The sequence below is a fragment of the Pseudochaenichthys georgianus genome, chromosome 15, assembly GCF_902827115.2.
Source record: "Pseudochaenichthys georgianus chromosome 15, fPseGeo1.2, whole genome shotgun sequence".
Classification (NCBI taxonomy): domain Eukaryota; kingdom Metazoa; phylum Chordata; class Actinopteri; order Perciformes; family Channichthyidae; genus Pseudochaenichthys; species Pseudochaenichthys georgianus.
Window position 1 is genome coordinate 5493038 of NC_047517.1, and position 17170 is coordinate 5510207.

At 38.9% G+C, this 17170-nt stretch overlaps 1 protein-coding gene and 1 long non-coding RNA gene across 2 annotated transcripts; one reads left to right on the forward strand and one right to left on the reverse strand.

Annotated features, from left to right (window-relative positions):
- Positions 1 to 4044: 4044 nt before the first annotated feature.
- On the reverse strand, positions 4045 to 5499 carry LOC117460134 (uncharacterized). Its single transcript, XR_004553606.1, has 2 exons — positions 5378 to 5499; positions 4045 to 4524 (listed from the first exon to the last, which is right to left on the reverse strand). It is a non-coding gene; the product is annotated as an uncharacterized lncRNA (long non-coding RNA).
- A 6104-nt stretch (positions 5500 to 11603) lies between these two features.
- On the forward strand, positions 11604 to 16912 carry LOC117459978 (propionyl-CoA carboxylase alpha chain, mitochondrial-like). The gene is made up of 8 exons (XM_034101164.2): positions 11604 to 11712; positions 13090 to 13167; positions 13313 to 13360; positions 13828 to 13896; positions 14055 to 14168; positions 14384 to 14437; positions 16621 to 16752; positions 16853 to 16912. Exons 1-8 carry the CDS (start codon positions 11659 to 11661, stop codon positions 16910 to 16912), a joined length of 609 nt encoding a protein of 202 aa, XP_033957055.1. The 5' UTR covers positions 11604 to 11658.
- The last annotated feature ends 258 nt before the right edge of the window (positions 16913 to 17170 follow it).

A 17170-nucleotide genomic window follows, 5' to 3' on the forward strand; every position in this document is an offset into this window, starting at 1 on the left:
ATACGTTAGTTTTATTTGTTATTGGCTATGGTAGTTTATTGGTTATGTTCACATACTTATTTGGTTATTAAAATGTAAACCGATCTTTTTCATATGGCCGTTTAGAGTTGTACCCCCTAGATCTAGTCTCTAGTAATTCTTCTCAAAGTGCACCAGATTGAAGCATTTTACTTTAAAATGTTAAAACAAATCTTTCCGGGGGGGCATACCCCCGGACCCCACTAGAGGATGTGACGTCCACCCCCCAATTAAAACATGTTCATACAATAATGAATACATTTGAAACCTTCTTTATGTATAACCAACATGTCAATACGTTTCAGTTTTTGTAGTGTATTGGTCTTTTGTAGAGATTTATTCTTTATATATTCTATTGTGTATTTACTTGGAGGGGGGGGGGCACAAAATCATAATCCCGCCTGGGCACCAAAATGTCTAGGACCGGCCATGGGCGAACAGACAGGTCTCAGTTGGTTTGGTGTCCTATGCTCAGGGCCGCCTTAATGCACGGGCTGACCTGGGCTGAAGCCCAGGGGCCTACGGAGATCAGGGGCCTATCATGAGCCAATAAAAAAGTTTTAAAAAAAATGTAAATAAAAAAAAAAAAGTTTTTTATTTCGGATGTTTTTAAAAAACATTTAAATAAACAAAGTCTTGGCTTTCAGAATATGAAACTTTTATTTCCAAAATCACACGATAAATATATTTTTGAAGCTTGTAAAGGGAAGATGACAGCTCTCACTCGCCACTCACTCCCCCTCCCTCCGGCTGAAATTATGAATGTAAGGCGTATAGTAATCATAGATAACATGGCAGGGTCCGTTACAGTTTGTTTTCATCTAGTTTCAAATAAACAAAGTCTTGGCTTTCAGGATATTAAACTTGTTTCGGCAAATTCAGATGATAAATACAACTTTGAAGCTTGTAACGGCATAATTACAAGCGGAGAACGGAGTAACTTGACGTCACAGCCAACACATCCTCACTCCCAGGTCGGCCTATGTTGACGTTATGTCAAGTCCCCTGCCGGCTTTTTCCAACGCAAGGGGGGGGGCCTTAGAGTCAATTTTCAACGCAAGGGGGGGCCCTTAGCGTCCATTTTCAGCTTTCCGGGATGTCCATATGCTTCTATGGACGCTCATGGAAGCACGGCATTCGTTTGTGTCGACTGCCCTTAAAGGCAATGAGAGCGTCCATTCTCATTGGATAACGGAGAATTGTACACCCGGAAGTAAATATTCCCCTTACTGACGATTGATTTTACAGTGATATCTGCACTACTCATCGACTAAAAAACACCAGATTATCCTTGTTAATTACACAACATTGATTGGTTTAAATTGTGTGCAATGCTTTTGTATTTTTCCCCTTCGATTCGGAGAAACAAATCTTTTTTCGGAGTAAAGGATGGCAGAAGACACTACACTACCCAGAATCCCCAGCTATCGTTTGGACTACACCATAAGCTCTGTTTGACTTCACGTGATCTTCAAATTTCTCCCTGCAGAAAAAAACATGGCCGAACTTCGTTTTATTCTCGGTGGAAAATGTCTATTTTAAAGTTAGTTTGGCCATTAAAATGCGTTTTGATGTCATTTGATGCGAGAAATATGAGTTGTTATTTCAGATGATGTGTGCAGTGGATGTACATGATCTTTAGTTTGCTAGTTATTACGAAGATTACTTCAGGAAATTGCGTCCAACGTTTTCATTGTTACCAAGGTGGTTGCTAGGGACGCTGCTATCGATATTATTTCTGTTATGTTGTGTAACTGTTTAATGGTGTTATCTTTATTGCTACCCCCTTCCCCGTCAATGTATAGTGTTGGTCCACAGCGCAAACATATTAGTTTAACACAATCCGCATCTAAAGATACGTTATTTTCCCCTGTGCAATTCCAGTCTCACATCTCACAGCACATCGTCATTAACAAATACCGGAAACAGACCGAAAACATTTTTAAAAAATAAAATAATACCTTATTCCGAGTGTACTTGATTTTCTCTTTGAAAGTCATCACATACCGGCATTGTAATACACGGTTCGGCTGCATTACATATTACATATCTGCCGTAGTTCTGTATTTATAGAGCCCTGATGAGAAGACCTCTAGAAAAACATGAGGAACTGAAAACGTGACGTGGATCATAAATATATCAGCCATTAAACAACATCTTACATTTCTTTTCACACAATATGTCTCCTTGCAGTATCAACACTAATTCGGCTGACTTTTATATTTGATCCAATTGGTAGATAGGCTGTATTTACACCATAAAGGTGCACAGCTGATATAAAGGGACACCTGGTGGTTAAAGCATGTTATTGAATTTCATTATGTTTATTATTAGATATTAATAGGATCCTTATAAAGTATATTCATTACTCGTTATTCTCTACTAATAGTTAATTAAAGACTGTATATAATGACTATTTTGCACATCCCGTTCAAGATTTCAATATTTTCTAAGGTTTATTGACTATCATATCATATATGACTTCATTAGTTCTGCACTGAATGAAAAACTTGGGTCGCAGGTTCCTCAACAGTGCATTACAAGACATCTATCAATATGTGTGCATACCTCCAGCAATGTTAACTATGTTGAAGTACTTATTTTAACTGATACTATACATAATGTATTATACTCTTATAAGATGTATGCAGATATTTCATCTCCGGCCTTGTCAGGTATTGAACAATCAATAAATAAAGAACACAGAATTGTTAAATATAAAACACAGAATTTGTGTGATTATACTAAATGATTTACAAATAAACACCACTGCATTACAACTGTTACCAACAAGTCCTCCAACTCATACGACCAAATGGGTCGATTGTTTTAAGCCCTTATTACGACCAAATATGTCGTTTGTTCAAGCGCTTAATACGACCTATAATTACGTTTTAAAATTGTCGGCCTCGAGTGCTCCCGTTGAATGCAAACGTTACAGAGGGTTGTTTATTCACAAATAACCCTCTCTGTAAAATCCTAAATTGTAGGATAATTTGGCCATTAAAACGCTTTATGATTAGATTTCTAGCGAGAAGTATATAATGTACTTTTAGAATCCACGTCCAGTCGATATGTAGGATCTATAGTTTGATAGATATTACGAAGATGATTTGAGGTTTCGTCAGGAGAACGTGTATATGCGGCAAGCTTCCATGTAAACCCAGATAGCAAAATATGATTGAATCAATGTTGAAATATGGTTAGGCAGAAATATTGAATCCATGTTGAAACCCGGACATTGAAATTAAACAGAAAGCGCAAATTGTTTTAATGTTGAATAAACGTTGGACTTTCAACCATAACTGACATATAATCAATGTTGATTCAACCATCATCTAAATAGGAATCTACACGCACATTTTTGGTTGATTTGACATTGAATCAATGTTAGGAATCAACATTGATTCAACCATCTTCCAAATGGGAATCTACATGTAAATTGTAGTTGATTTTATATTGAATCAGTGTTAGGAATCAACATTGATTCAACCATCATCCAAATGGGAATCTACATATACATTTTAGTTGATTTTATATTGAATCAGTGTTAGGAATCAACATTGATTCAACCATCTTCCAAATGGGAATCTACATGTAAATTGTAGTTGATTTTATATTGAATCAGTGTTAGGAATCAACATTGATTCAACCATCATCCAAATGGGAATCTACATATACATTTTAGTTGATTTTATATTGAATCAGTGTTAGGAATCAATATTGATTCAACCATCATCTAAATGTAAAACTTACTTTCAAATATTCAACTTTTCTAAGCATACTGTAACACATTAAGAAAGTGAATGTTTTTCACCAGTGAGTTTTCTGCATATAGGTCTACATCTAACAGACCATTAACAAGTGCAACATCAATACTGTACTGAATGAAGTGGTCCAAACTTGTAAACACACACTTCACCATGTATTGTTGGCAGACGGTTGTATTAGCTTGTTCAAAATTACCTTGAATTACCATATTTCCCAAAATGTGTGAAATCAAACTAAAAATGACAGAAAACATGATTTTAATATTCAAATTTATTTTTTGAAAACAGGCAGCAATGCGTCCCTGAGCAAGACTCTTAACCCGTTATTGCTCTCCAAACGCTGTGGAATAAATGCAGAGGACACATCGCATGTGCAAATATACAGTGACACAAGATACCCCCATAAAAAAGAGGGTGTGTAAGAACCATTGGTGCAACTACAAACAAGAACAGCCTGAAGCTTCAAGTCTTCCATGAAGACAGTAAGAACAACAGTCTATGTTCCATGAAAGAACAGTATTGTCTATGAGGCGGTAACCTTTGTACTGTATGCACAAGGAAAACACAGAGTGTGGTGGGGTACCCTAAGTTAGACTTGCGCTTGTTTAACTTGTGTTCATTTCACTTGTGTTCCTTGGGATGCCTCCCTCGCGCTCTGGAGCATAACGAAGCCACTTCTTCACAGTTTCACTGAAGCCATTGTGGGTCAGCTTGCGGTCGAACTGCCGAGCAGCAGCTGAAAGACAAGATTACAAAAATAAGCGTGAGGAAGAGAGTGTGTGTATCCCATACAACTTCTGTTATAATAAGAAAATCACTCTCACTCTGTACAGTAACACAAGCTACAGTCAGCAGCCAGTTTGCTAAAAGACTGGAGTGGAAAGAGGAGCAAACGGCTAGGCTGGCTCTATCCAGGTAATAACATCTGCACCCGAGCACCTCTTAAGCTCACCAATTAGGTTGTCTTTTTTTGGTTTATTTCTTATAGCTTCACCATCAGCTGATTCCAACCTAAACTTTTTTGTTAGATTAAGTTCATGCTTTATTCTTCAACAGGGGATTACAGAGAGACATGAAACAAGGGCAGAAAAGAGACATAAAATGCATTATAGGAGTTGGATTCAAACTCAGTAGTCGGTATTATATGGCTCACAAAGAGCATAATTCTGTTCTGAATCACTATCCGTCACACCTCATTCCCTAAACTTAAGCTAATAAGTAGTTTGCAGAAAATAACAAGATTTACAAAATGGCGACATCAACCTATTAATGATGCTTACTTAACGGGAAGAAACTCAGCTAACTGACGATATTAACCATTTTTAACTAAACGAAACACAAGTCTAACAGCTAACGGGGCTAACGCTACTTTAGCACATAACTGGCAAAAGCGATCTTTTTTACTTCATGCTATCTGCACAAACGTATCATATGAAAGCTGAGATTCCACAGATTCCCTTAAAATATATGTCTCATCACTCAAACTCACTGAACTAGAAGAAGAAACGTAACCTTAATACAGAATTAAACATTCACAAACTAAGATTATCTAAATACATGTTTAACTCCATTAAAGTTGCAGGACTCACCAGATCTCAAGTCTTCTGTTCTCTGTTGACGTCCCGATGCCCATATTTAACGTGTAGATGTAAAACTATCCCGATATTAGTCCATAAACTCGTGAGCAGATATACAGACACCTGTAACTCCACAGGAGAGCTGCTCAAACTGACGTGGAAGTTTCAAATTGGATTGAAAGGCGCGGATAGTTCTCATTGGCAGGTTTTTTCGATGACGTTTATATCAACCAATCAGGAGTGTTGTGGACTCATTCCAATCCTGCTTGTCTTGTCTGCCATTGTATGGCTGGATTCAATTTCAAGTGGCGTAGCTTTTTACATACATTTTACGTTTTTTATTTATTTTACAGTTAACTATTTTAATATAGCCTACTATGAAAGCTACTTTATTTACACAAAATCATTTTTGGGTATTTCTGCAATATATTACATTTTTTGTGAAGATGCATACATTTATTTAACATTTAAGAGATGTTTTATAATAAGATTTCTTTTTATTCTACAACAGTACAGAATACAGTTATTTTGTTGTTGTTTTACATTTAGTTACATTAAATATAAGGTTTTACTGCAACAAAAAAAAGACAGTTGCCTTCATTTTACATGCAGTAAAATTATGTGTATTTTATGTGTTTTTACATAGAATTCAAAGTAATTTAACATTCAAGACAATTAAACAATGGAATTATCCTGTAAAAAAACGATAATTTCTCATCAACCCAATTTACAGAATAAAACCTTTATTTATTTTAAATAAAAGTAATTTACTTTTATGGTATTTACACGTAATATAGAAAAACAAGAAAGGTCTGTAAAATAATACAGTACAATAAAAAAAATGTACGGTGTACCACTAGGTTAAAATAGGATATTATGGGACATTTGGACTGCTCCACTCCTTGTAGTCTCTGTCCAAAGGTAACTTTTATATGTTTTTGTCATTACGCACAAACTTAAGAAGATTTACACATAATAATAATTTTAAAAAAAATCACAACCCATTGTCCTCAACATATGGTGCTTAATTTAAAATGTGAGGCATGCACACGTGCACGCACACACACACACACACACACACACACGCGCTCACACACACACACACACTTTGATTCTGACACACACACCCCAAAAAAAACTCTCTTTCTGAGAGAATGGGAATGTTACTCTTTTACTGTCACTTTATGTCTGGATAAACTCCAGTCCAATGCAATTTTAAAGAGATAGTCATTTTTAAGTAATTAGTGGTTATTATTAAATTTGGCTCTTTTATTGCTACTTTTAACTTTTTAATGGATCCTATGTAAGTAAAGCCTGATAAAAGTGTCAAACTCCCGAAATCCACCAGAATACTGGAAATTACATCTACCCCTGGAAAAAGAATCTCCTGTTATCGCACGGTGTGAGGTTGGCAGGTATGGCTGAAGAGCTGATTATCATCCCTAGCTCAATGAATGTTAGGGACCCAAAATAGTGTCACTACAAAGTACTACCAATAGAATCCAAATGGCCTGAAACGTGCTCCTAATTATTTTTATGTGGTCAATTTTGGCCTCAACACTTAGTGAATTTTTCGGATTTATGTGGGATATTTCTCCCACACCCCACCCACACAAGACTACACCCCCCCCCCCCCTACAGAGTACCCCCCTCCCTCCCCATCGAGGAAAAAAGAAAGAAAATGCAACAGCATAGATTCAACCATTGATTCTAATGTTGGCATTTCCAATCATTAAATTCGACCACAATACATACGTTGATTCAATGACATCTTTTCAACATTTAAGGTTGATCCACCATCAATCTTCAACCTTAACCAAAAATCAACATTTTTGACCATAATTCAACGTTGATTTAACATCTTTTGCTATCTGGGAAGTACGGGTTGAAAACAGTATTTCCGGTCTCGCCGTTTTCATAATAAAACCAATGATCAAATGAGTTAACAGTGATATCTGCACTACACCATCCACTAAAAAAACATCAGATTTATCCTAGTTAATTATACGACATTAATTGGTTTAAATTGTGTACAATGCTTTTGTGTTTTTCCCATAGGTTTTTCTCTTTCGATTCTGAGAGACACATTTCTTTTTTCAGAGGTTTTGATAGGCTAAAATCACGCCGCAATGCACGTCGGGATATGGTGTTTATGTGATATGAAATCGGAAAACATTAAAAATAATAATAATAATACGTTATTCCGAGTGTTCTTGCTTTTCTCTTTGAAAGTCATCACATAATGGCATTGTAATACATGGTTCGGTGCATGTAAATATTACATATCTGCCCTAGATATGTATTTATAGAGCCCTGATCAGAAGACCTTTTGACAACTGGAAGAGATGCCGCCAAAACTGAATACGTGACGTGAACCATAAATATATCAACAATTAAACAACATCCTTCCATTTCTTTTCACACAATACGTCTCCTTGCAGTATCAACACTAATTCGGCTGACTTTTATATTTGATCCAATTATTAGATAGTCTGTATTTACACCATAACGGTGCACAGCTGATCGAACGGGAATTTTTGTAGTTTTTAAGATATTACTGATTTTCTGAACTACCTTCCAACTCCTCATGCAGTAGTGACAGGTCTATACAGTTCATGGTACAATGCATAAGCTTCACTCGGAGACTGAAACTGTATTTCCTTTAACGTTCTGTTTAAACTCACAATAAAGTGAATAGTCATATTATGTACGATATTATTAGTTTTATATTAACTAGACACTGGTCTAAACCGCCACATCCTAGTGGTTAAGCACGTTATTGAATGTAGTTAGGTTGAATAGTATATTTTATTTAGTTATTGATGAAAACATTTAAATATTAAGAGTAGCCTACATAAAAAATAGGGGTCAATGATAGAATATAGAATGGAACAATATCTAGAAGATACTGTAGTGATCTCTACAATAAAAACATTTAGTTCAGGACGTCCAAAGACATTAACAGGAGGATGGGCAAAACAGACAAAACTGATAAGGCTGCATTTTACTCAGGTGTAACTAAAGTCTGATTTAAGGGTTGTTTATATTTCACATCATTAATCAGAATCTGCAAGTACAAAAAGAAATGGTAGTAACCAGGTTAACCTCTGAATTGTAGTGGAGTAGAACAAAGTAGTACATGCTGCTGTAACAAAAACATTTCTCCCAATTGGGCATCAATAAGTATCTTATCTTAAGCACTGACTCGATGGCTACTGCCATATTTGCTAAATGTGCATCTGAACCTTGACAAGTGCATGTTTCTCAGGCTTATCAATTAACAACAGGAGGGGTCATCAGACATAAGACCAGCTTTAAATAAAGCTCTTCTGACCTTAGCTGTCATGTTGGGTATATAATGCTGCCCATTATGGACACAAGCAATTTTCACCCCATGTATTAATATATGTTTTAACTTTGATAACACCAATGTGTTTCGTATCCTCCCTAACCTCCAGGGATGTATACAGTTAATACTGGCAACTTCTATTGTGGGAAATACGAAAACGTCTTTTTAAAACTACATTTCCCAGTAGAGGACGTGCCATAGAACATGTTGCGAAAACACACAATAGGCAGCAAGTGTAATTCTGGGGGGGAGGGCCGGGCTGGACCCGGGGGCTGGACCCGTCCAAGTCCAGTTTTGGATAGTCTGGCGTGGTTCCATTCCATTTCAAAGAGCTGTTTGACAGCGTAAACTTGTCGCACTGCCACTCCAATATCCAATCACAGAGCTTGAGGGCTAATCACGGGGTTTGTAAAGCAAGGCGGATGTTGTAGTCCCAAACGATAGCTGGGGATTCTGGGTAGTGTAGTGTCTTCGGAAACTCTGTCGTGTCTAAACTCCGAAAAAACAATTTGTTTCTCCGAATCGAAGGTTAAAAACACAAAAGCATTGTACACAATTTAAACCAATCAATATTGTGTAATTAACAAGGATAAACTGATGTTTTTTAGTGGATGAGTAATGGAGATATCACTGCGTAATCATTTGACAGTGTGGGGAATACTTCCGGTTTTATTATGAAAACTTCAAGACCGGAAATACTGTTTTCACCCACGCTAACTTTACATGGAAGTTGCCCCATATACAGTACACGTTCTCCTGGCGAGACCTCAAATCATCTTCGTATATCTATCAAACTGTAGATCCTAACCATCCACTGGACGTGGATTATAAAAGTACAATATACACTTCTCGCTAGAAATCTAATAAAAAAGCATTTTAATGGCCAAACTATTCCACAATATAGGATTTTCCAGAGAGGGTTATTTGTGAATAAACGACCCTCCGGAGCGTTTGAAATCGACAGGAGCATGTTGTTTCTTACACGACCACTAGAGGTGCTACACTTTAAAACGTGTCTCTGGGTCGTATTTAGCTGCTGAACAATCGACCTATATGGTCGTTTTTTGTAGGAGGACAGGCTGACTGTTACACATGCTGATGTAACGCAAATGTTCCAACTTGGGATCAATAAAGTATATCTTATCTTAAGCTGATCGATGGCTATGCCATATTTGCAAAATTTGCCTCTGAACCTTGACAAGTGCATGTTTCAGGCTTATCAATTAATGTAATGTAATGTAATGTTATCAATGAACAAGAGGAGGGGTCACAAACATAAGACCAGCTGTTAAATAAAGCTCTTCTGACCTTAGCTGGCATGTGTGTATATATTAATACTGCTGCCATTATGGTCACAAGCAATTTTCACCCATTTATCAATTATATGTTTTAAATGTAAGTGTTTCCTATCCCCTAAACCTCCAGGGATGTACACAGTTTAATACTGGCAACTTCTTATTATGGGAAATACGAAAACGTCTTTTAAAACTACAACTCCCAGTAGAGACGTGCCATATAGAGAACATGTTGCGAAACAGAATAGCCAGCATGTGTAGTTCTGGGGACGGGGTGGGGAGGGGCGGACACGGTGGACCCGTTCAAATCCAGTTTTGGACAGTCTGCCGTGGTTCCATCCCATTTCAAGTGCTGTTCGAGGCTCGGTAACCCTCGGAGCACACTCTCCAATCACAGAGCTTGAGGACTATCACGGGGTTTGTCAAACAGAGCACATGGTGTAGTCCAAATGATAGCTGGGGATTCTGGGTAGTGTAGTGTCTTCTGCCATCCTTTACTCCGAAAAAAGATTTGTTTCTCCGAATCGAAGGGGAAAATTACAAAAGCATTGCACACAATTTAAACCAATCAATGTTGTGTAATTAACAAGGATAATCTGGTGTTTTTTAGTCGATGAGTAGTGCAGATATCTCTGTAAAATCAATCGTCAGTAAGGGGAATATTTACTTCCGGGTGTACAATTCTCCGTTATACAATGAGAATGGACGCTCTCATTGCCTTTAAGGGCAGTCGACACAAACGAATGCCGTGCTTCCATGAGCGTCCATAGAAGCATATGGACATCCCGGAAAGCTGAAAATGGACGCTAAGGGCCCCCCCCTTGCTGAAAATTGACTCTAAGGCCCCCCCCCCCTTGCGTTGGAAAAAGTCGGCAGGGGACTTGACATAACGTCAACATAGGCCGACCTGGGAGTGAGGATGTGTTGTGATCACAGAGCCTGCCGAGGCTATAAATGACTTTGATTTGTTGTTTAAATAGGGGGCCTACAAAACCATCAGCCCCAGGGCCTGTAGCGACCAGAGGGGGGGGGGGGGGGGATATATCCAGTCTCTGATAGTGTTACGATATTATGAGAGTGCTCTCATACTTGTTTGAATCTGAAATTGTATATATTTATATAAATATATATATATAGGCCTAAATATGTGTGTGTGTGTGTGTGTGTGTGTGTGTGTGTGTGTGTGTATGTGTGTATGTCCTGTCCGCATCTGTAGCCTGTTATTGTCTCATTATACAGCACTGTGAATTAATTAAAAGTAAATATATAAGTCATCATGAACACAGTTCTGTCCATCAGAGTGCTGCTGTGCCTCCTGTCATCATTAACGGACGTCTCTTTAAAATGACCGCTCAGAGGAGAGGATTTCTAATTTCTCTAACCGCCTGCTGCTTCCCTCCTCTCTCCTCGGTTCCCCTCCTCGACTCCTCCGCTCGCATCTCCTGAGGTCGGGACTAAGACACGAGGATAGGAGTCGAAGAGGGGAATTAGAGAAATGAGAAAGGGCCTAAGACAAATTAGTTACTATACTTTTCAATAAAGTTAAGTTGAAAAAAATGTTAACGGTGTTGACGCCTCTCTCTCCACCACTCATGTCTCTTCAAAACTATTACGTCATCACGTCAGTCTGTGGGTCTCAGTTTGGCAACATGGCGGCGCACAGGCTCTCTCCATCACTGAACAGACTGCTGTTCGCGGTAAAGGTGAGCAGCTTACAGGAGTGTGCAAAGCGCGAGCTTCGTGGACACACAGAGAGAGAGCCGTGTGTTTGCTGTAAGCACGCAAGCAAGGCGGCAGCTGTTAGCAGAGTTCTTAGAATGCTAATGACTGGTGAAGCTAGCACAGTCCTGAAGGTTCTTGAGAGATAACGCCACATTGCTATGCTAACATTAGAAAAAAGTTTGTTATCAAAGATTGACAGGTACATAATGGTGTCCTGCGTTTATTGAGTCAAAAAGAGAGTAACGTAAAGCAGGTGTGACTTTGACTCAGACAGAGGCTGCGGGTCACGCTTGCGCGTTACGTCTGATCCGATGCAGCTGAACATAAACACACATTATACTGCCCTGTGTAAACCTTTGTACATGTTTGACCTCGCTGCATCGCTTACAAGAGTCCAGACTGTTGCTGCAATGTGTTTTTATTTGACTGCCTCCTTTTAAAAGGTCTCATGCTTGACCGGGTCATCCGAGTAGGGGGCCCTCAAGTAAAATGACTGTTTGGCCCCTCAAACAGGTTTTCTGAAAAAGTTAAACAAACCCTTTCTTTAACCCAGACATAGCATGAATTCTTCATTCTAACACTGACCTGCATGCTGAGGTAGTCATAAGTCAGAGGGTTTTTGCATGTTCAAGTTAATCGTTCCCATGTATAAGTGTATGCAATCCAAAAATATAAAGGCATTTTGACTGTCTATCTCTATATTACTCTACAAACCACGGTGCTTCAGTTTGGATACAAGCTGTACTTTGTAACAAGTGTTGTGTGTGCCCAGTACTTGTGCATTACTCATTAAGTGGCGCTGTAAAACTGTAGCTTTTGCATCAATTCACATTCTGTTTCATAACAATATAAAATGTTTATCATATATATTTGTCGATCTTCTTTCTATCGCGTTGGGGCTTAGTCTATATTTATTTAAAAATATATATTATATTTTTCACTTAAAACTTTGAAATGAGAAAATCTATTTGTCAAACATTCACACACGAGGAATATAAATAATACATACATAAATATGCATACAAATCCTCATCAAGTTTTGAAATGATCTTTTTATATATATTATATATATATATGATATTATTTTTGGGAATATCGCCCTGAACTTCATTGAACAAGAAGGGAAACAACCATTATACCATTAACCAGCCTAAATAATCTGAGAATAAAGGTCGCTTTTCTCTCAACATTTTTACATTTGTCAAACATATTCAAATAGAAGGTGATAAACAGAATCAGGAATGGTTCTGATGAAATCATCCACACCCTTACACATATAATTAAAAGTAAACCTAATTGTATATAATAATGAAAATGTGTAAAAGTCGCTGAATATGGTGTATCTTTTTGTTTTGTAGTATTCCTCATTCCAGTCCAGATGCTGTGCAGGACACTGCTACGCTCACTACTCCACCGTCTCCAGTCCCAGTGAGAAGGTAAACATCTGTTCTCTCATCAGCAGCTTAACACTGAAGAGACTGTCCACATGTGATATTGAGAGGCAATGTCTTGCGTTTGACATATATGTGTCTGAGACAAGTAAAGAAAGTGAAGAAAGTCCTAATCTGTTTCCTTCCTCAGACCTTCGATAAGATCCTCATTGCCAACAGAGGAGAGATTGCTTGCAGGGTAAGAAACACACAGAGTTACTGTACATTAACATACCAAAGTCTTACTAAAGCCTGACCTGGCACCACTCCAAAATAATAGAGGAACTTATTTATTTAAACATCAAAATGTAAGGTAAGAACTTGCAATACAAATACGCAATTAAATAAAGATAATTTTATAAACATAAAAGTAAATGAAAATGTCAAAGTAAAATAATTGTCACATATCGTGCACATTGCACTACAATATATCAAATGTATATCACAATAAAGAGATACCTTGGTGTGTTATTAAGATATGAATGCAGAAGTTCACCGTTGAAATGGTTTGGCTGCTGATAGTAAAGGGAATCCTTTTGAATATTTTTGACCACAAACTTTGTTAATAGTTTATTTCCATGTTAACACATTGCAGCCAGTACCTATACATATCACATTGACTATAGAGTGAAGCATGAGCGTTAATGTTATATGTTTTCTCATCAGGTGATCAAGACATGTCGCAAGATGGGCATCCAGACTGTAGCTGTCCACAGCGACGTGGACTCCAGTGCTGTGAGTCCCCCTCTGTTCATCCACTGTTAGGAATCAGGGTGGAATATGAGGAAATGTTAATATTGTATTTCCTATGAATTCGTCTTTCTGAAAACTGTTGCAATGTCCTGATGCAAACAAACAACTGTCTTCATCTTCCCTGTGCATGTTGTATCTAGGTTCATGTAAAGATGGCTGATGAGGCGGTGTGTGTTGGCCCCGCCCCCACCAACAAGAGCTACCTCAACATGGACGCCATCATGGAGGCCGTCAGAGCGACTGGAGCACAAGCTGTAAGCTTTTCAATCACACTTAATATGACACTATATGACAACCATAGGAGATGTGCAATAAGTGTTCTGTACTTGATGAGCATGATCATAGACAAAATAAACAGATCTATGGTTGCATCATCAATGTGCTGAGAGGATCTATTGAAAACATCCTTGGCTTTATACAGTATGCTCACAGCTAAGGATTTGTGTTTGCAATGTTCCCCTCTGTAAAGGTTCATCCTGGCTACGGATTTCTGTCTGAAAACAAAGAGTTTGCAAAGCGACTGGTGAGTAATGACTTATTTCCTTTAATGCATCCTTTACTACAACAAGTTCAAAAAGAATGAAAGACCAACAGCTTTAACTCTGATTTATTCAAACGGTCTTTGAACTACACTGAACAAAAATATAAATGCAACACTTTTGTTTTTGCTCCCATTTTTAATGAGATGAACTCAAAGATCTAAAACATTTTCTATATACACAAAATAACCATTTCTCTCAAATATTGTTCACAAATCTGAAATAATCTGTGATAGTGAGCACTTCTCCTTTGCCGAGAGAATCCATCCCACCTCACAGGTGTGGCATATCAAGATGCTGATTAGACAGCATGATTATTGCACAGGTGTGCCTTAGGCTGGCCACAATAAAAGGCCACTCTGAAACGTGCAGTTTTGCTTTATTGGGGGGGTCTGGGGGGGGTCCGAAAACCAGTCAGTATCTGGTGTGACCACCATTTGCCTCACGCAGTGCAACATCTCCTTCGCATAGAGTTGATCAGGTTGTTGATTGTGGCCTGTGGAATGTTGGTCCACTCCTCTTCAATGGCTGTGCGAAGTTGCTGGATATTGGCAGGAACTGGAACACGCTGTCGTATACGCCGATCCAGAGCATCCCAAACATGCTCAATGGGTGACATGTCCGGTGAGTATGCTGGCCATGCAAGAACTGGGATGTTTTCAGCCTCCAGGAATTGTGTACAGATCCTTGCAACATGGGGCCGTGCATTACCATGCTGCAACATGAGGTGATGGTCGTGGATGAATGGCACAACAATGGGCCTCAGAATCTCGTCACGGTATCTCTGCATTCACAATGCCATCAATAAAATGCACCTGTGTTCGTCGTCCATAACATACGCCTGCCCATACCATAACCCCACCACCATGGGCCACTCGATTCACAACATTGACATCAGAAAACCGCTCACCCACACGACGCCACACACGCTGTCTGCCATCTGCCCTGAACAGTGAAAACCGGGATTCATCCGTGAAGAGAACACCTCTCCAACGTGCCAGACGCCATCGAATGTGAGCATTTTCCCACTCAAGTCGGTTACGACGACGAACAGGAGTCAGGTCGAGACCCCGATGAGGATGACGAGCATGCAGATGAGCTTCCCTGAGACGGTTTCTGACAGTTTGTGCAGAAATTCTTTGGTTATGCAAACCGATTGTTGCAGCAGCTGTCCGAGTGGCTGGTCTTAGACGATCTTATAGGTGAACATGCTGGATGTGGACGGTCCTGGGCTGGTGTGGTTACACGTGGTCTGCGGTTGTGAGGCCGGTTGGATGTACTGCCAAATTCTCTGAAACGCCTTTGGAGACGGCTTATGGTAGAGAAATGAACATTCAATTCACGGGCAACAGCTCTGGTGGACATTCCTGCTGTCAGCATGCCAATTGCACGCTCCCTCAAAATGTGCGACATCTCTGGCATTGTGCTGTGTGATAAAACTGCACGTTTCAGAGTGGCCTTTTATTGTGGCCAGCCTACACCGTGCAATAATCATGCTGTCTAATCAGCATCTTGATATGCCACACCTGTGAGGTGGGATGGATTATCTCGGCAAAGGAGAAGTGCTCACTATCACAGATTTTTTCAGATTTGTGAACAATATTTAAGAGAAATGGTTATTTTGTGTATTTAGAAAATGTTTTAGATCTTTGAGTTCATCTCATGAAAATGGGAGCAAAAACAAAAGGGTTGCATTTATATTTTTGTTCAGTGTATTTATGGTTTATTTTATTCTTAACAGTAATAATTGCTATTTAGGAATAATAAAACATTTTTGAGAAAAAGCACAGGTCATGATTGTTAGTGTTTATGAAAGTAAACAATCAGCATGCAATAGCACTTGATGTTTGAAAGAATCCTTCCTCGCTCAGACGGCACATATGCATCAGATCTATACTGAGCGTTTTATCTTGCTTTAATAAAGGTATGTTGAACTGTGGCTTGGAATCACCAGACTCAAATGTAGTAGTGATCAGCTCGGTAGCTACCTAATGAAACATGGACAATAAATCCTGGTATTATATTGAATCCTTTTTGAGAAAGGTGGATGATAGATTTGCAGTGTGCAACATAGTGAGAGCATTATGCTGGGAGTCTTTGCTCTCTCTGTGGTATCACCATAAGTCTGATCCGCCTACTTTCATGGTGTTGTTATTTGTCTTGCTAGGCAGCAGAGAACGTGGCATTCATTGGTCCAGACACCCATGCTATCATGGCAATGGGAGATAAAATTGAGAGCAAGCTGATCGCTAAGGCTGCTGAGGTCAACACCATCCCAGGATATGATGGAGTCGTCAAGGTATATGCAGCAAGTGCAGGAGATCCAAGCTCCTTCCTCCCTTTACATTTACAATGTGATAACATTTACTAGATTTTTAAAATCAGGATTATTTTTTCAGACAGTGGACATTAGTCAGATGTTGTTTACTTGTGCCATCATGTGCCGCACCGCACTCTGATGCAGACAAAGCAAGTGTGAAATATGTTTGCTCAAGGGTTTGTAGAGATATCAAAACTCGGAAACACAACACACACACACACACACCACAACACACACACACACACACACACACACACCACACACACCACACACACACACACACACACAACACACACACCCACACACACACACACACACACACACACACACACGTACTCACAGGCAGACGACATTTCAGTACTCACAGGCAGACAGACACACAGACATTTCAGTACTC

Bases quoted from the DNA above. Each gene is read 5' to 3' on its own strand.
- LOC117459978 (XM_034101164.2), top strand. From the start codon at position 11,659: ATGGCGGCGCACAGGCTCTCTCCATCACTGAACAGACTGCTGTTCGCG. The intron at 13,897-14,054 runs GTGAGTCCCCCT...TGTTGTATCTAG, and splicing joins GCGACGTGGACTCCAGTGCT to GTTCATGTAAAGATGGCTGA. The intron at 16,753-16,852 runs GTATATGCAGCA...TTATTTTTTCAG, and splicing joins GATATGATGGAGTCGTCAAG to ACAGTGGACATTAGTCAGAT.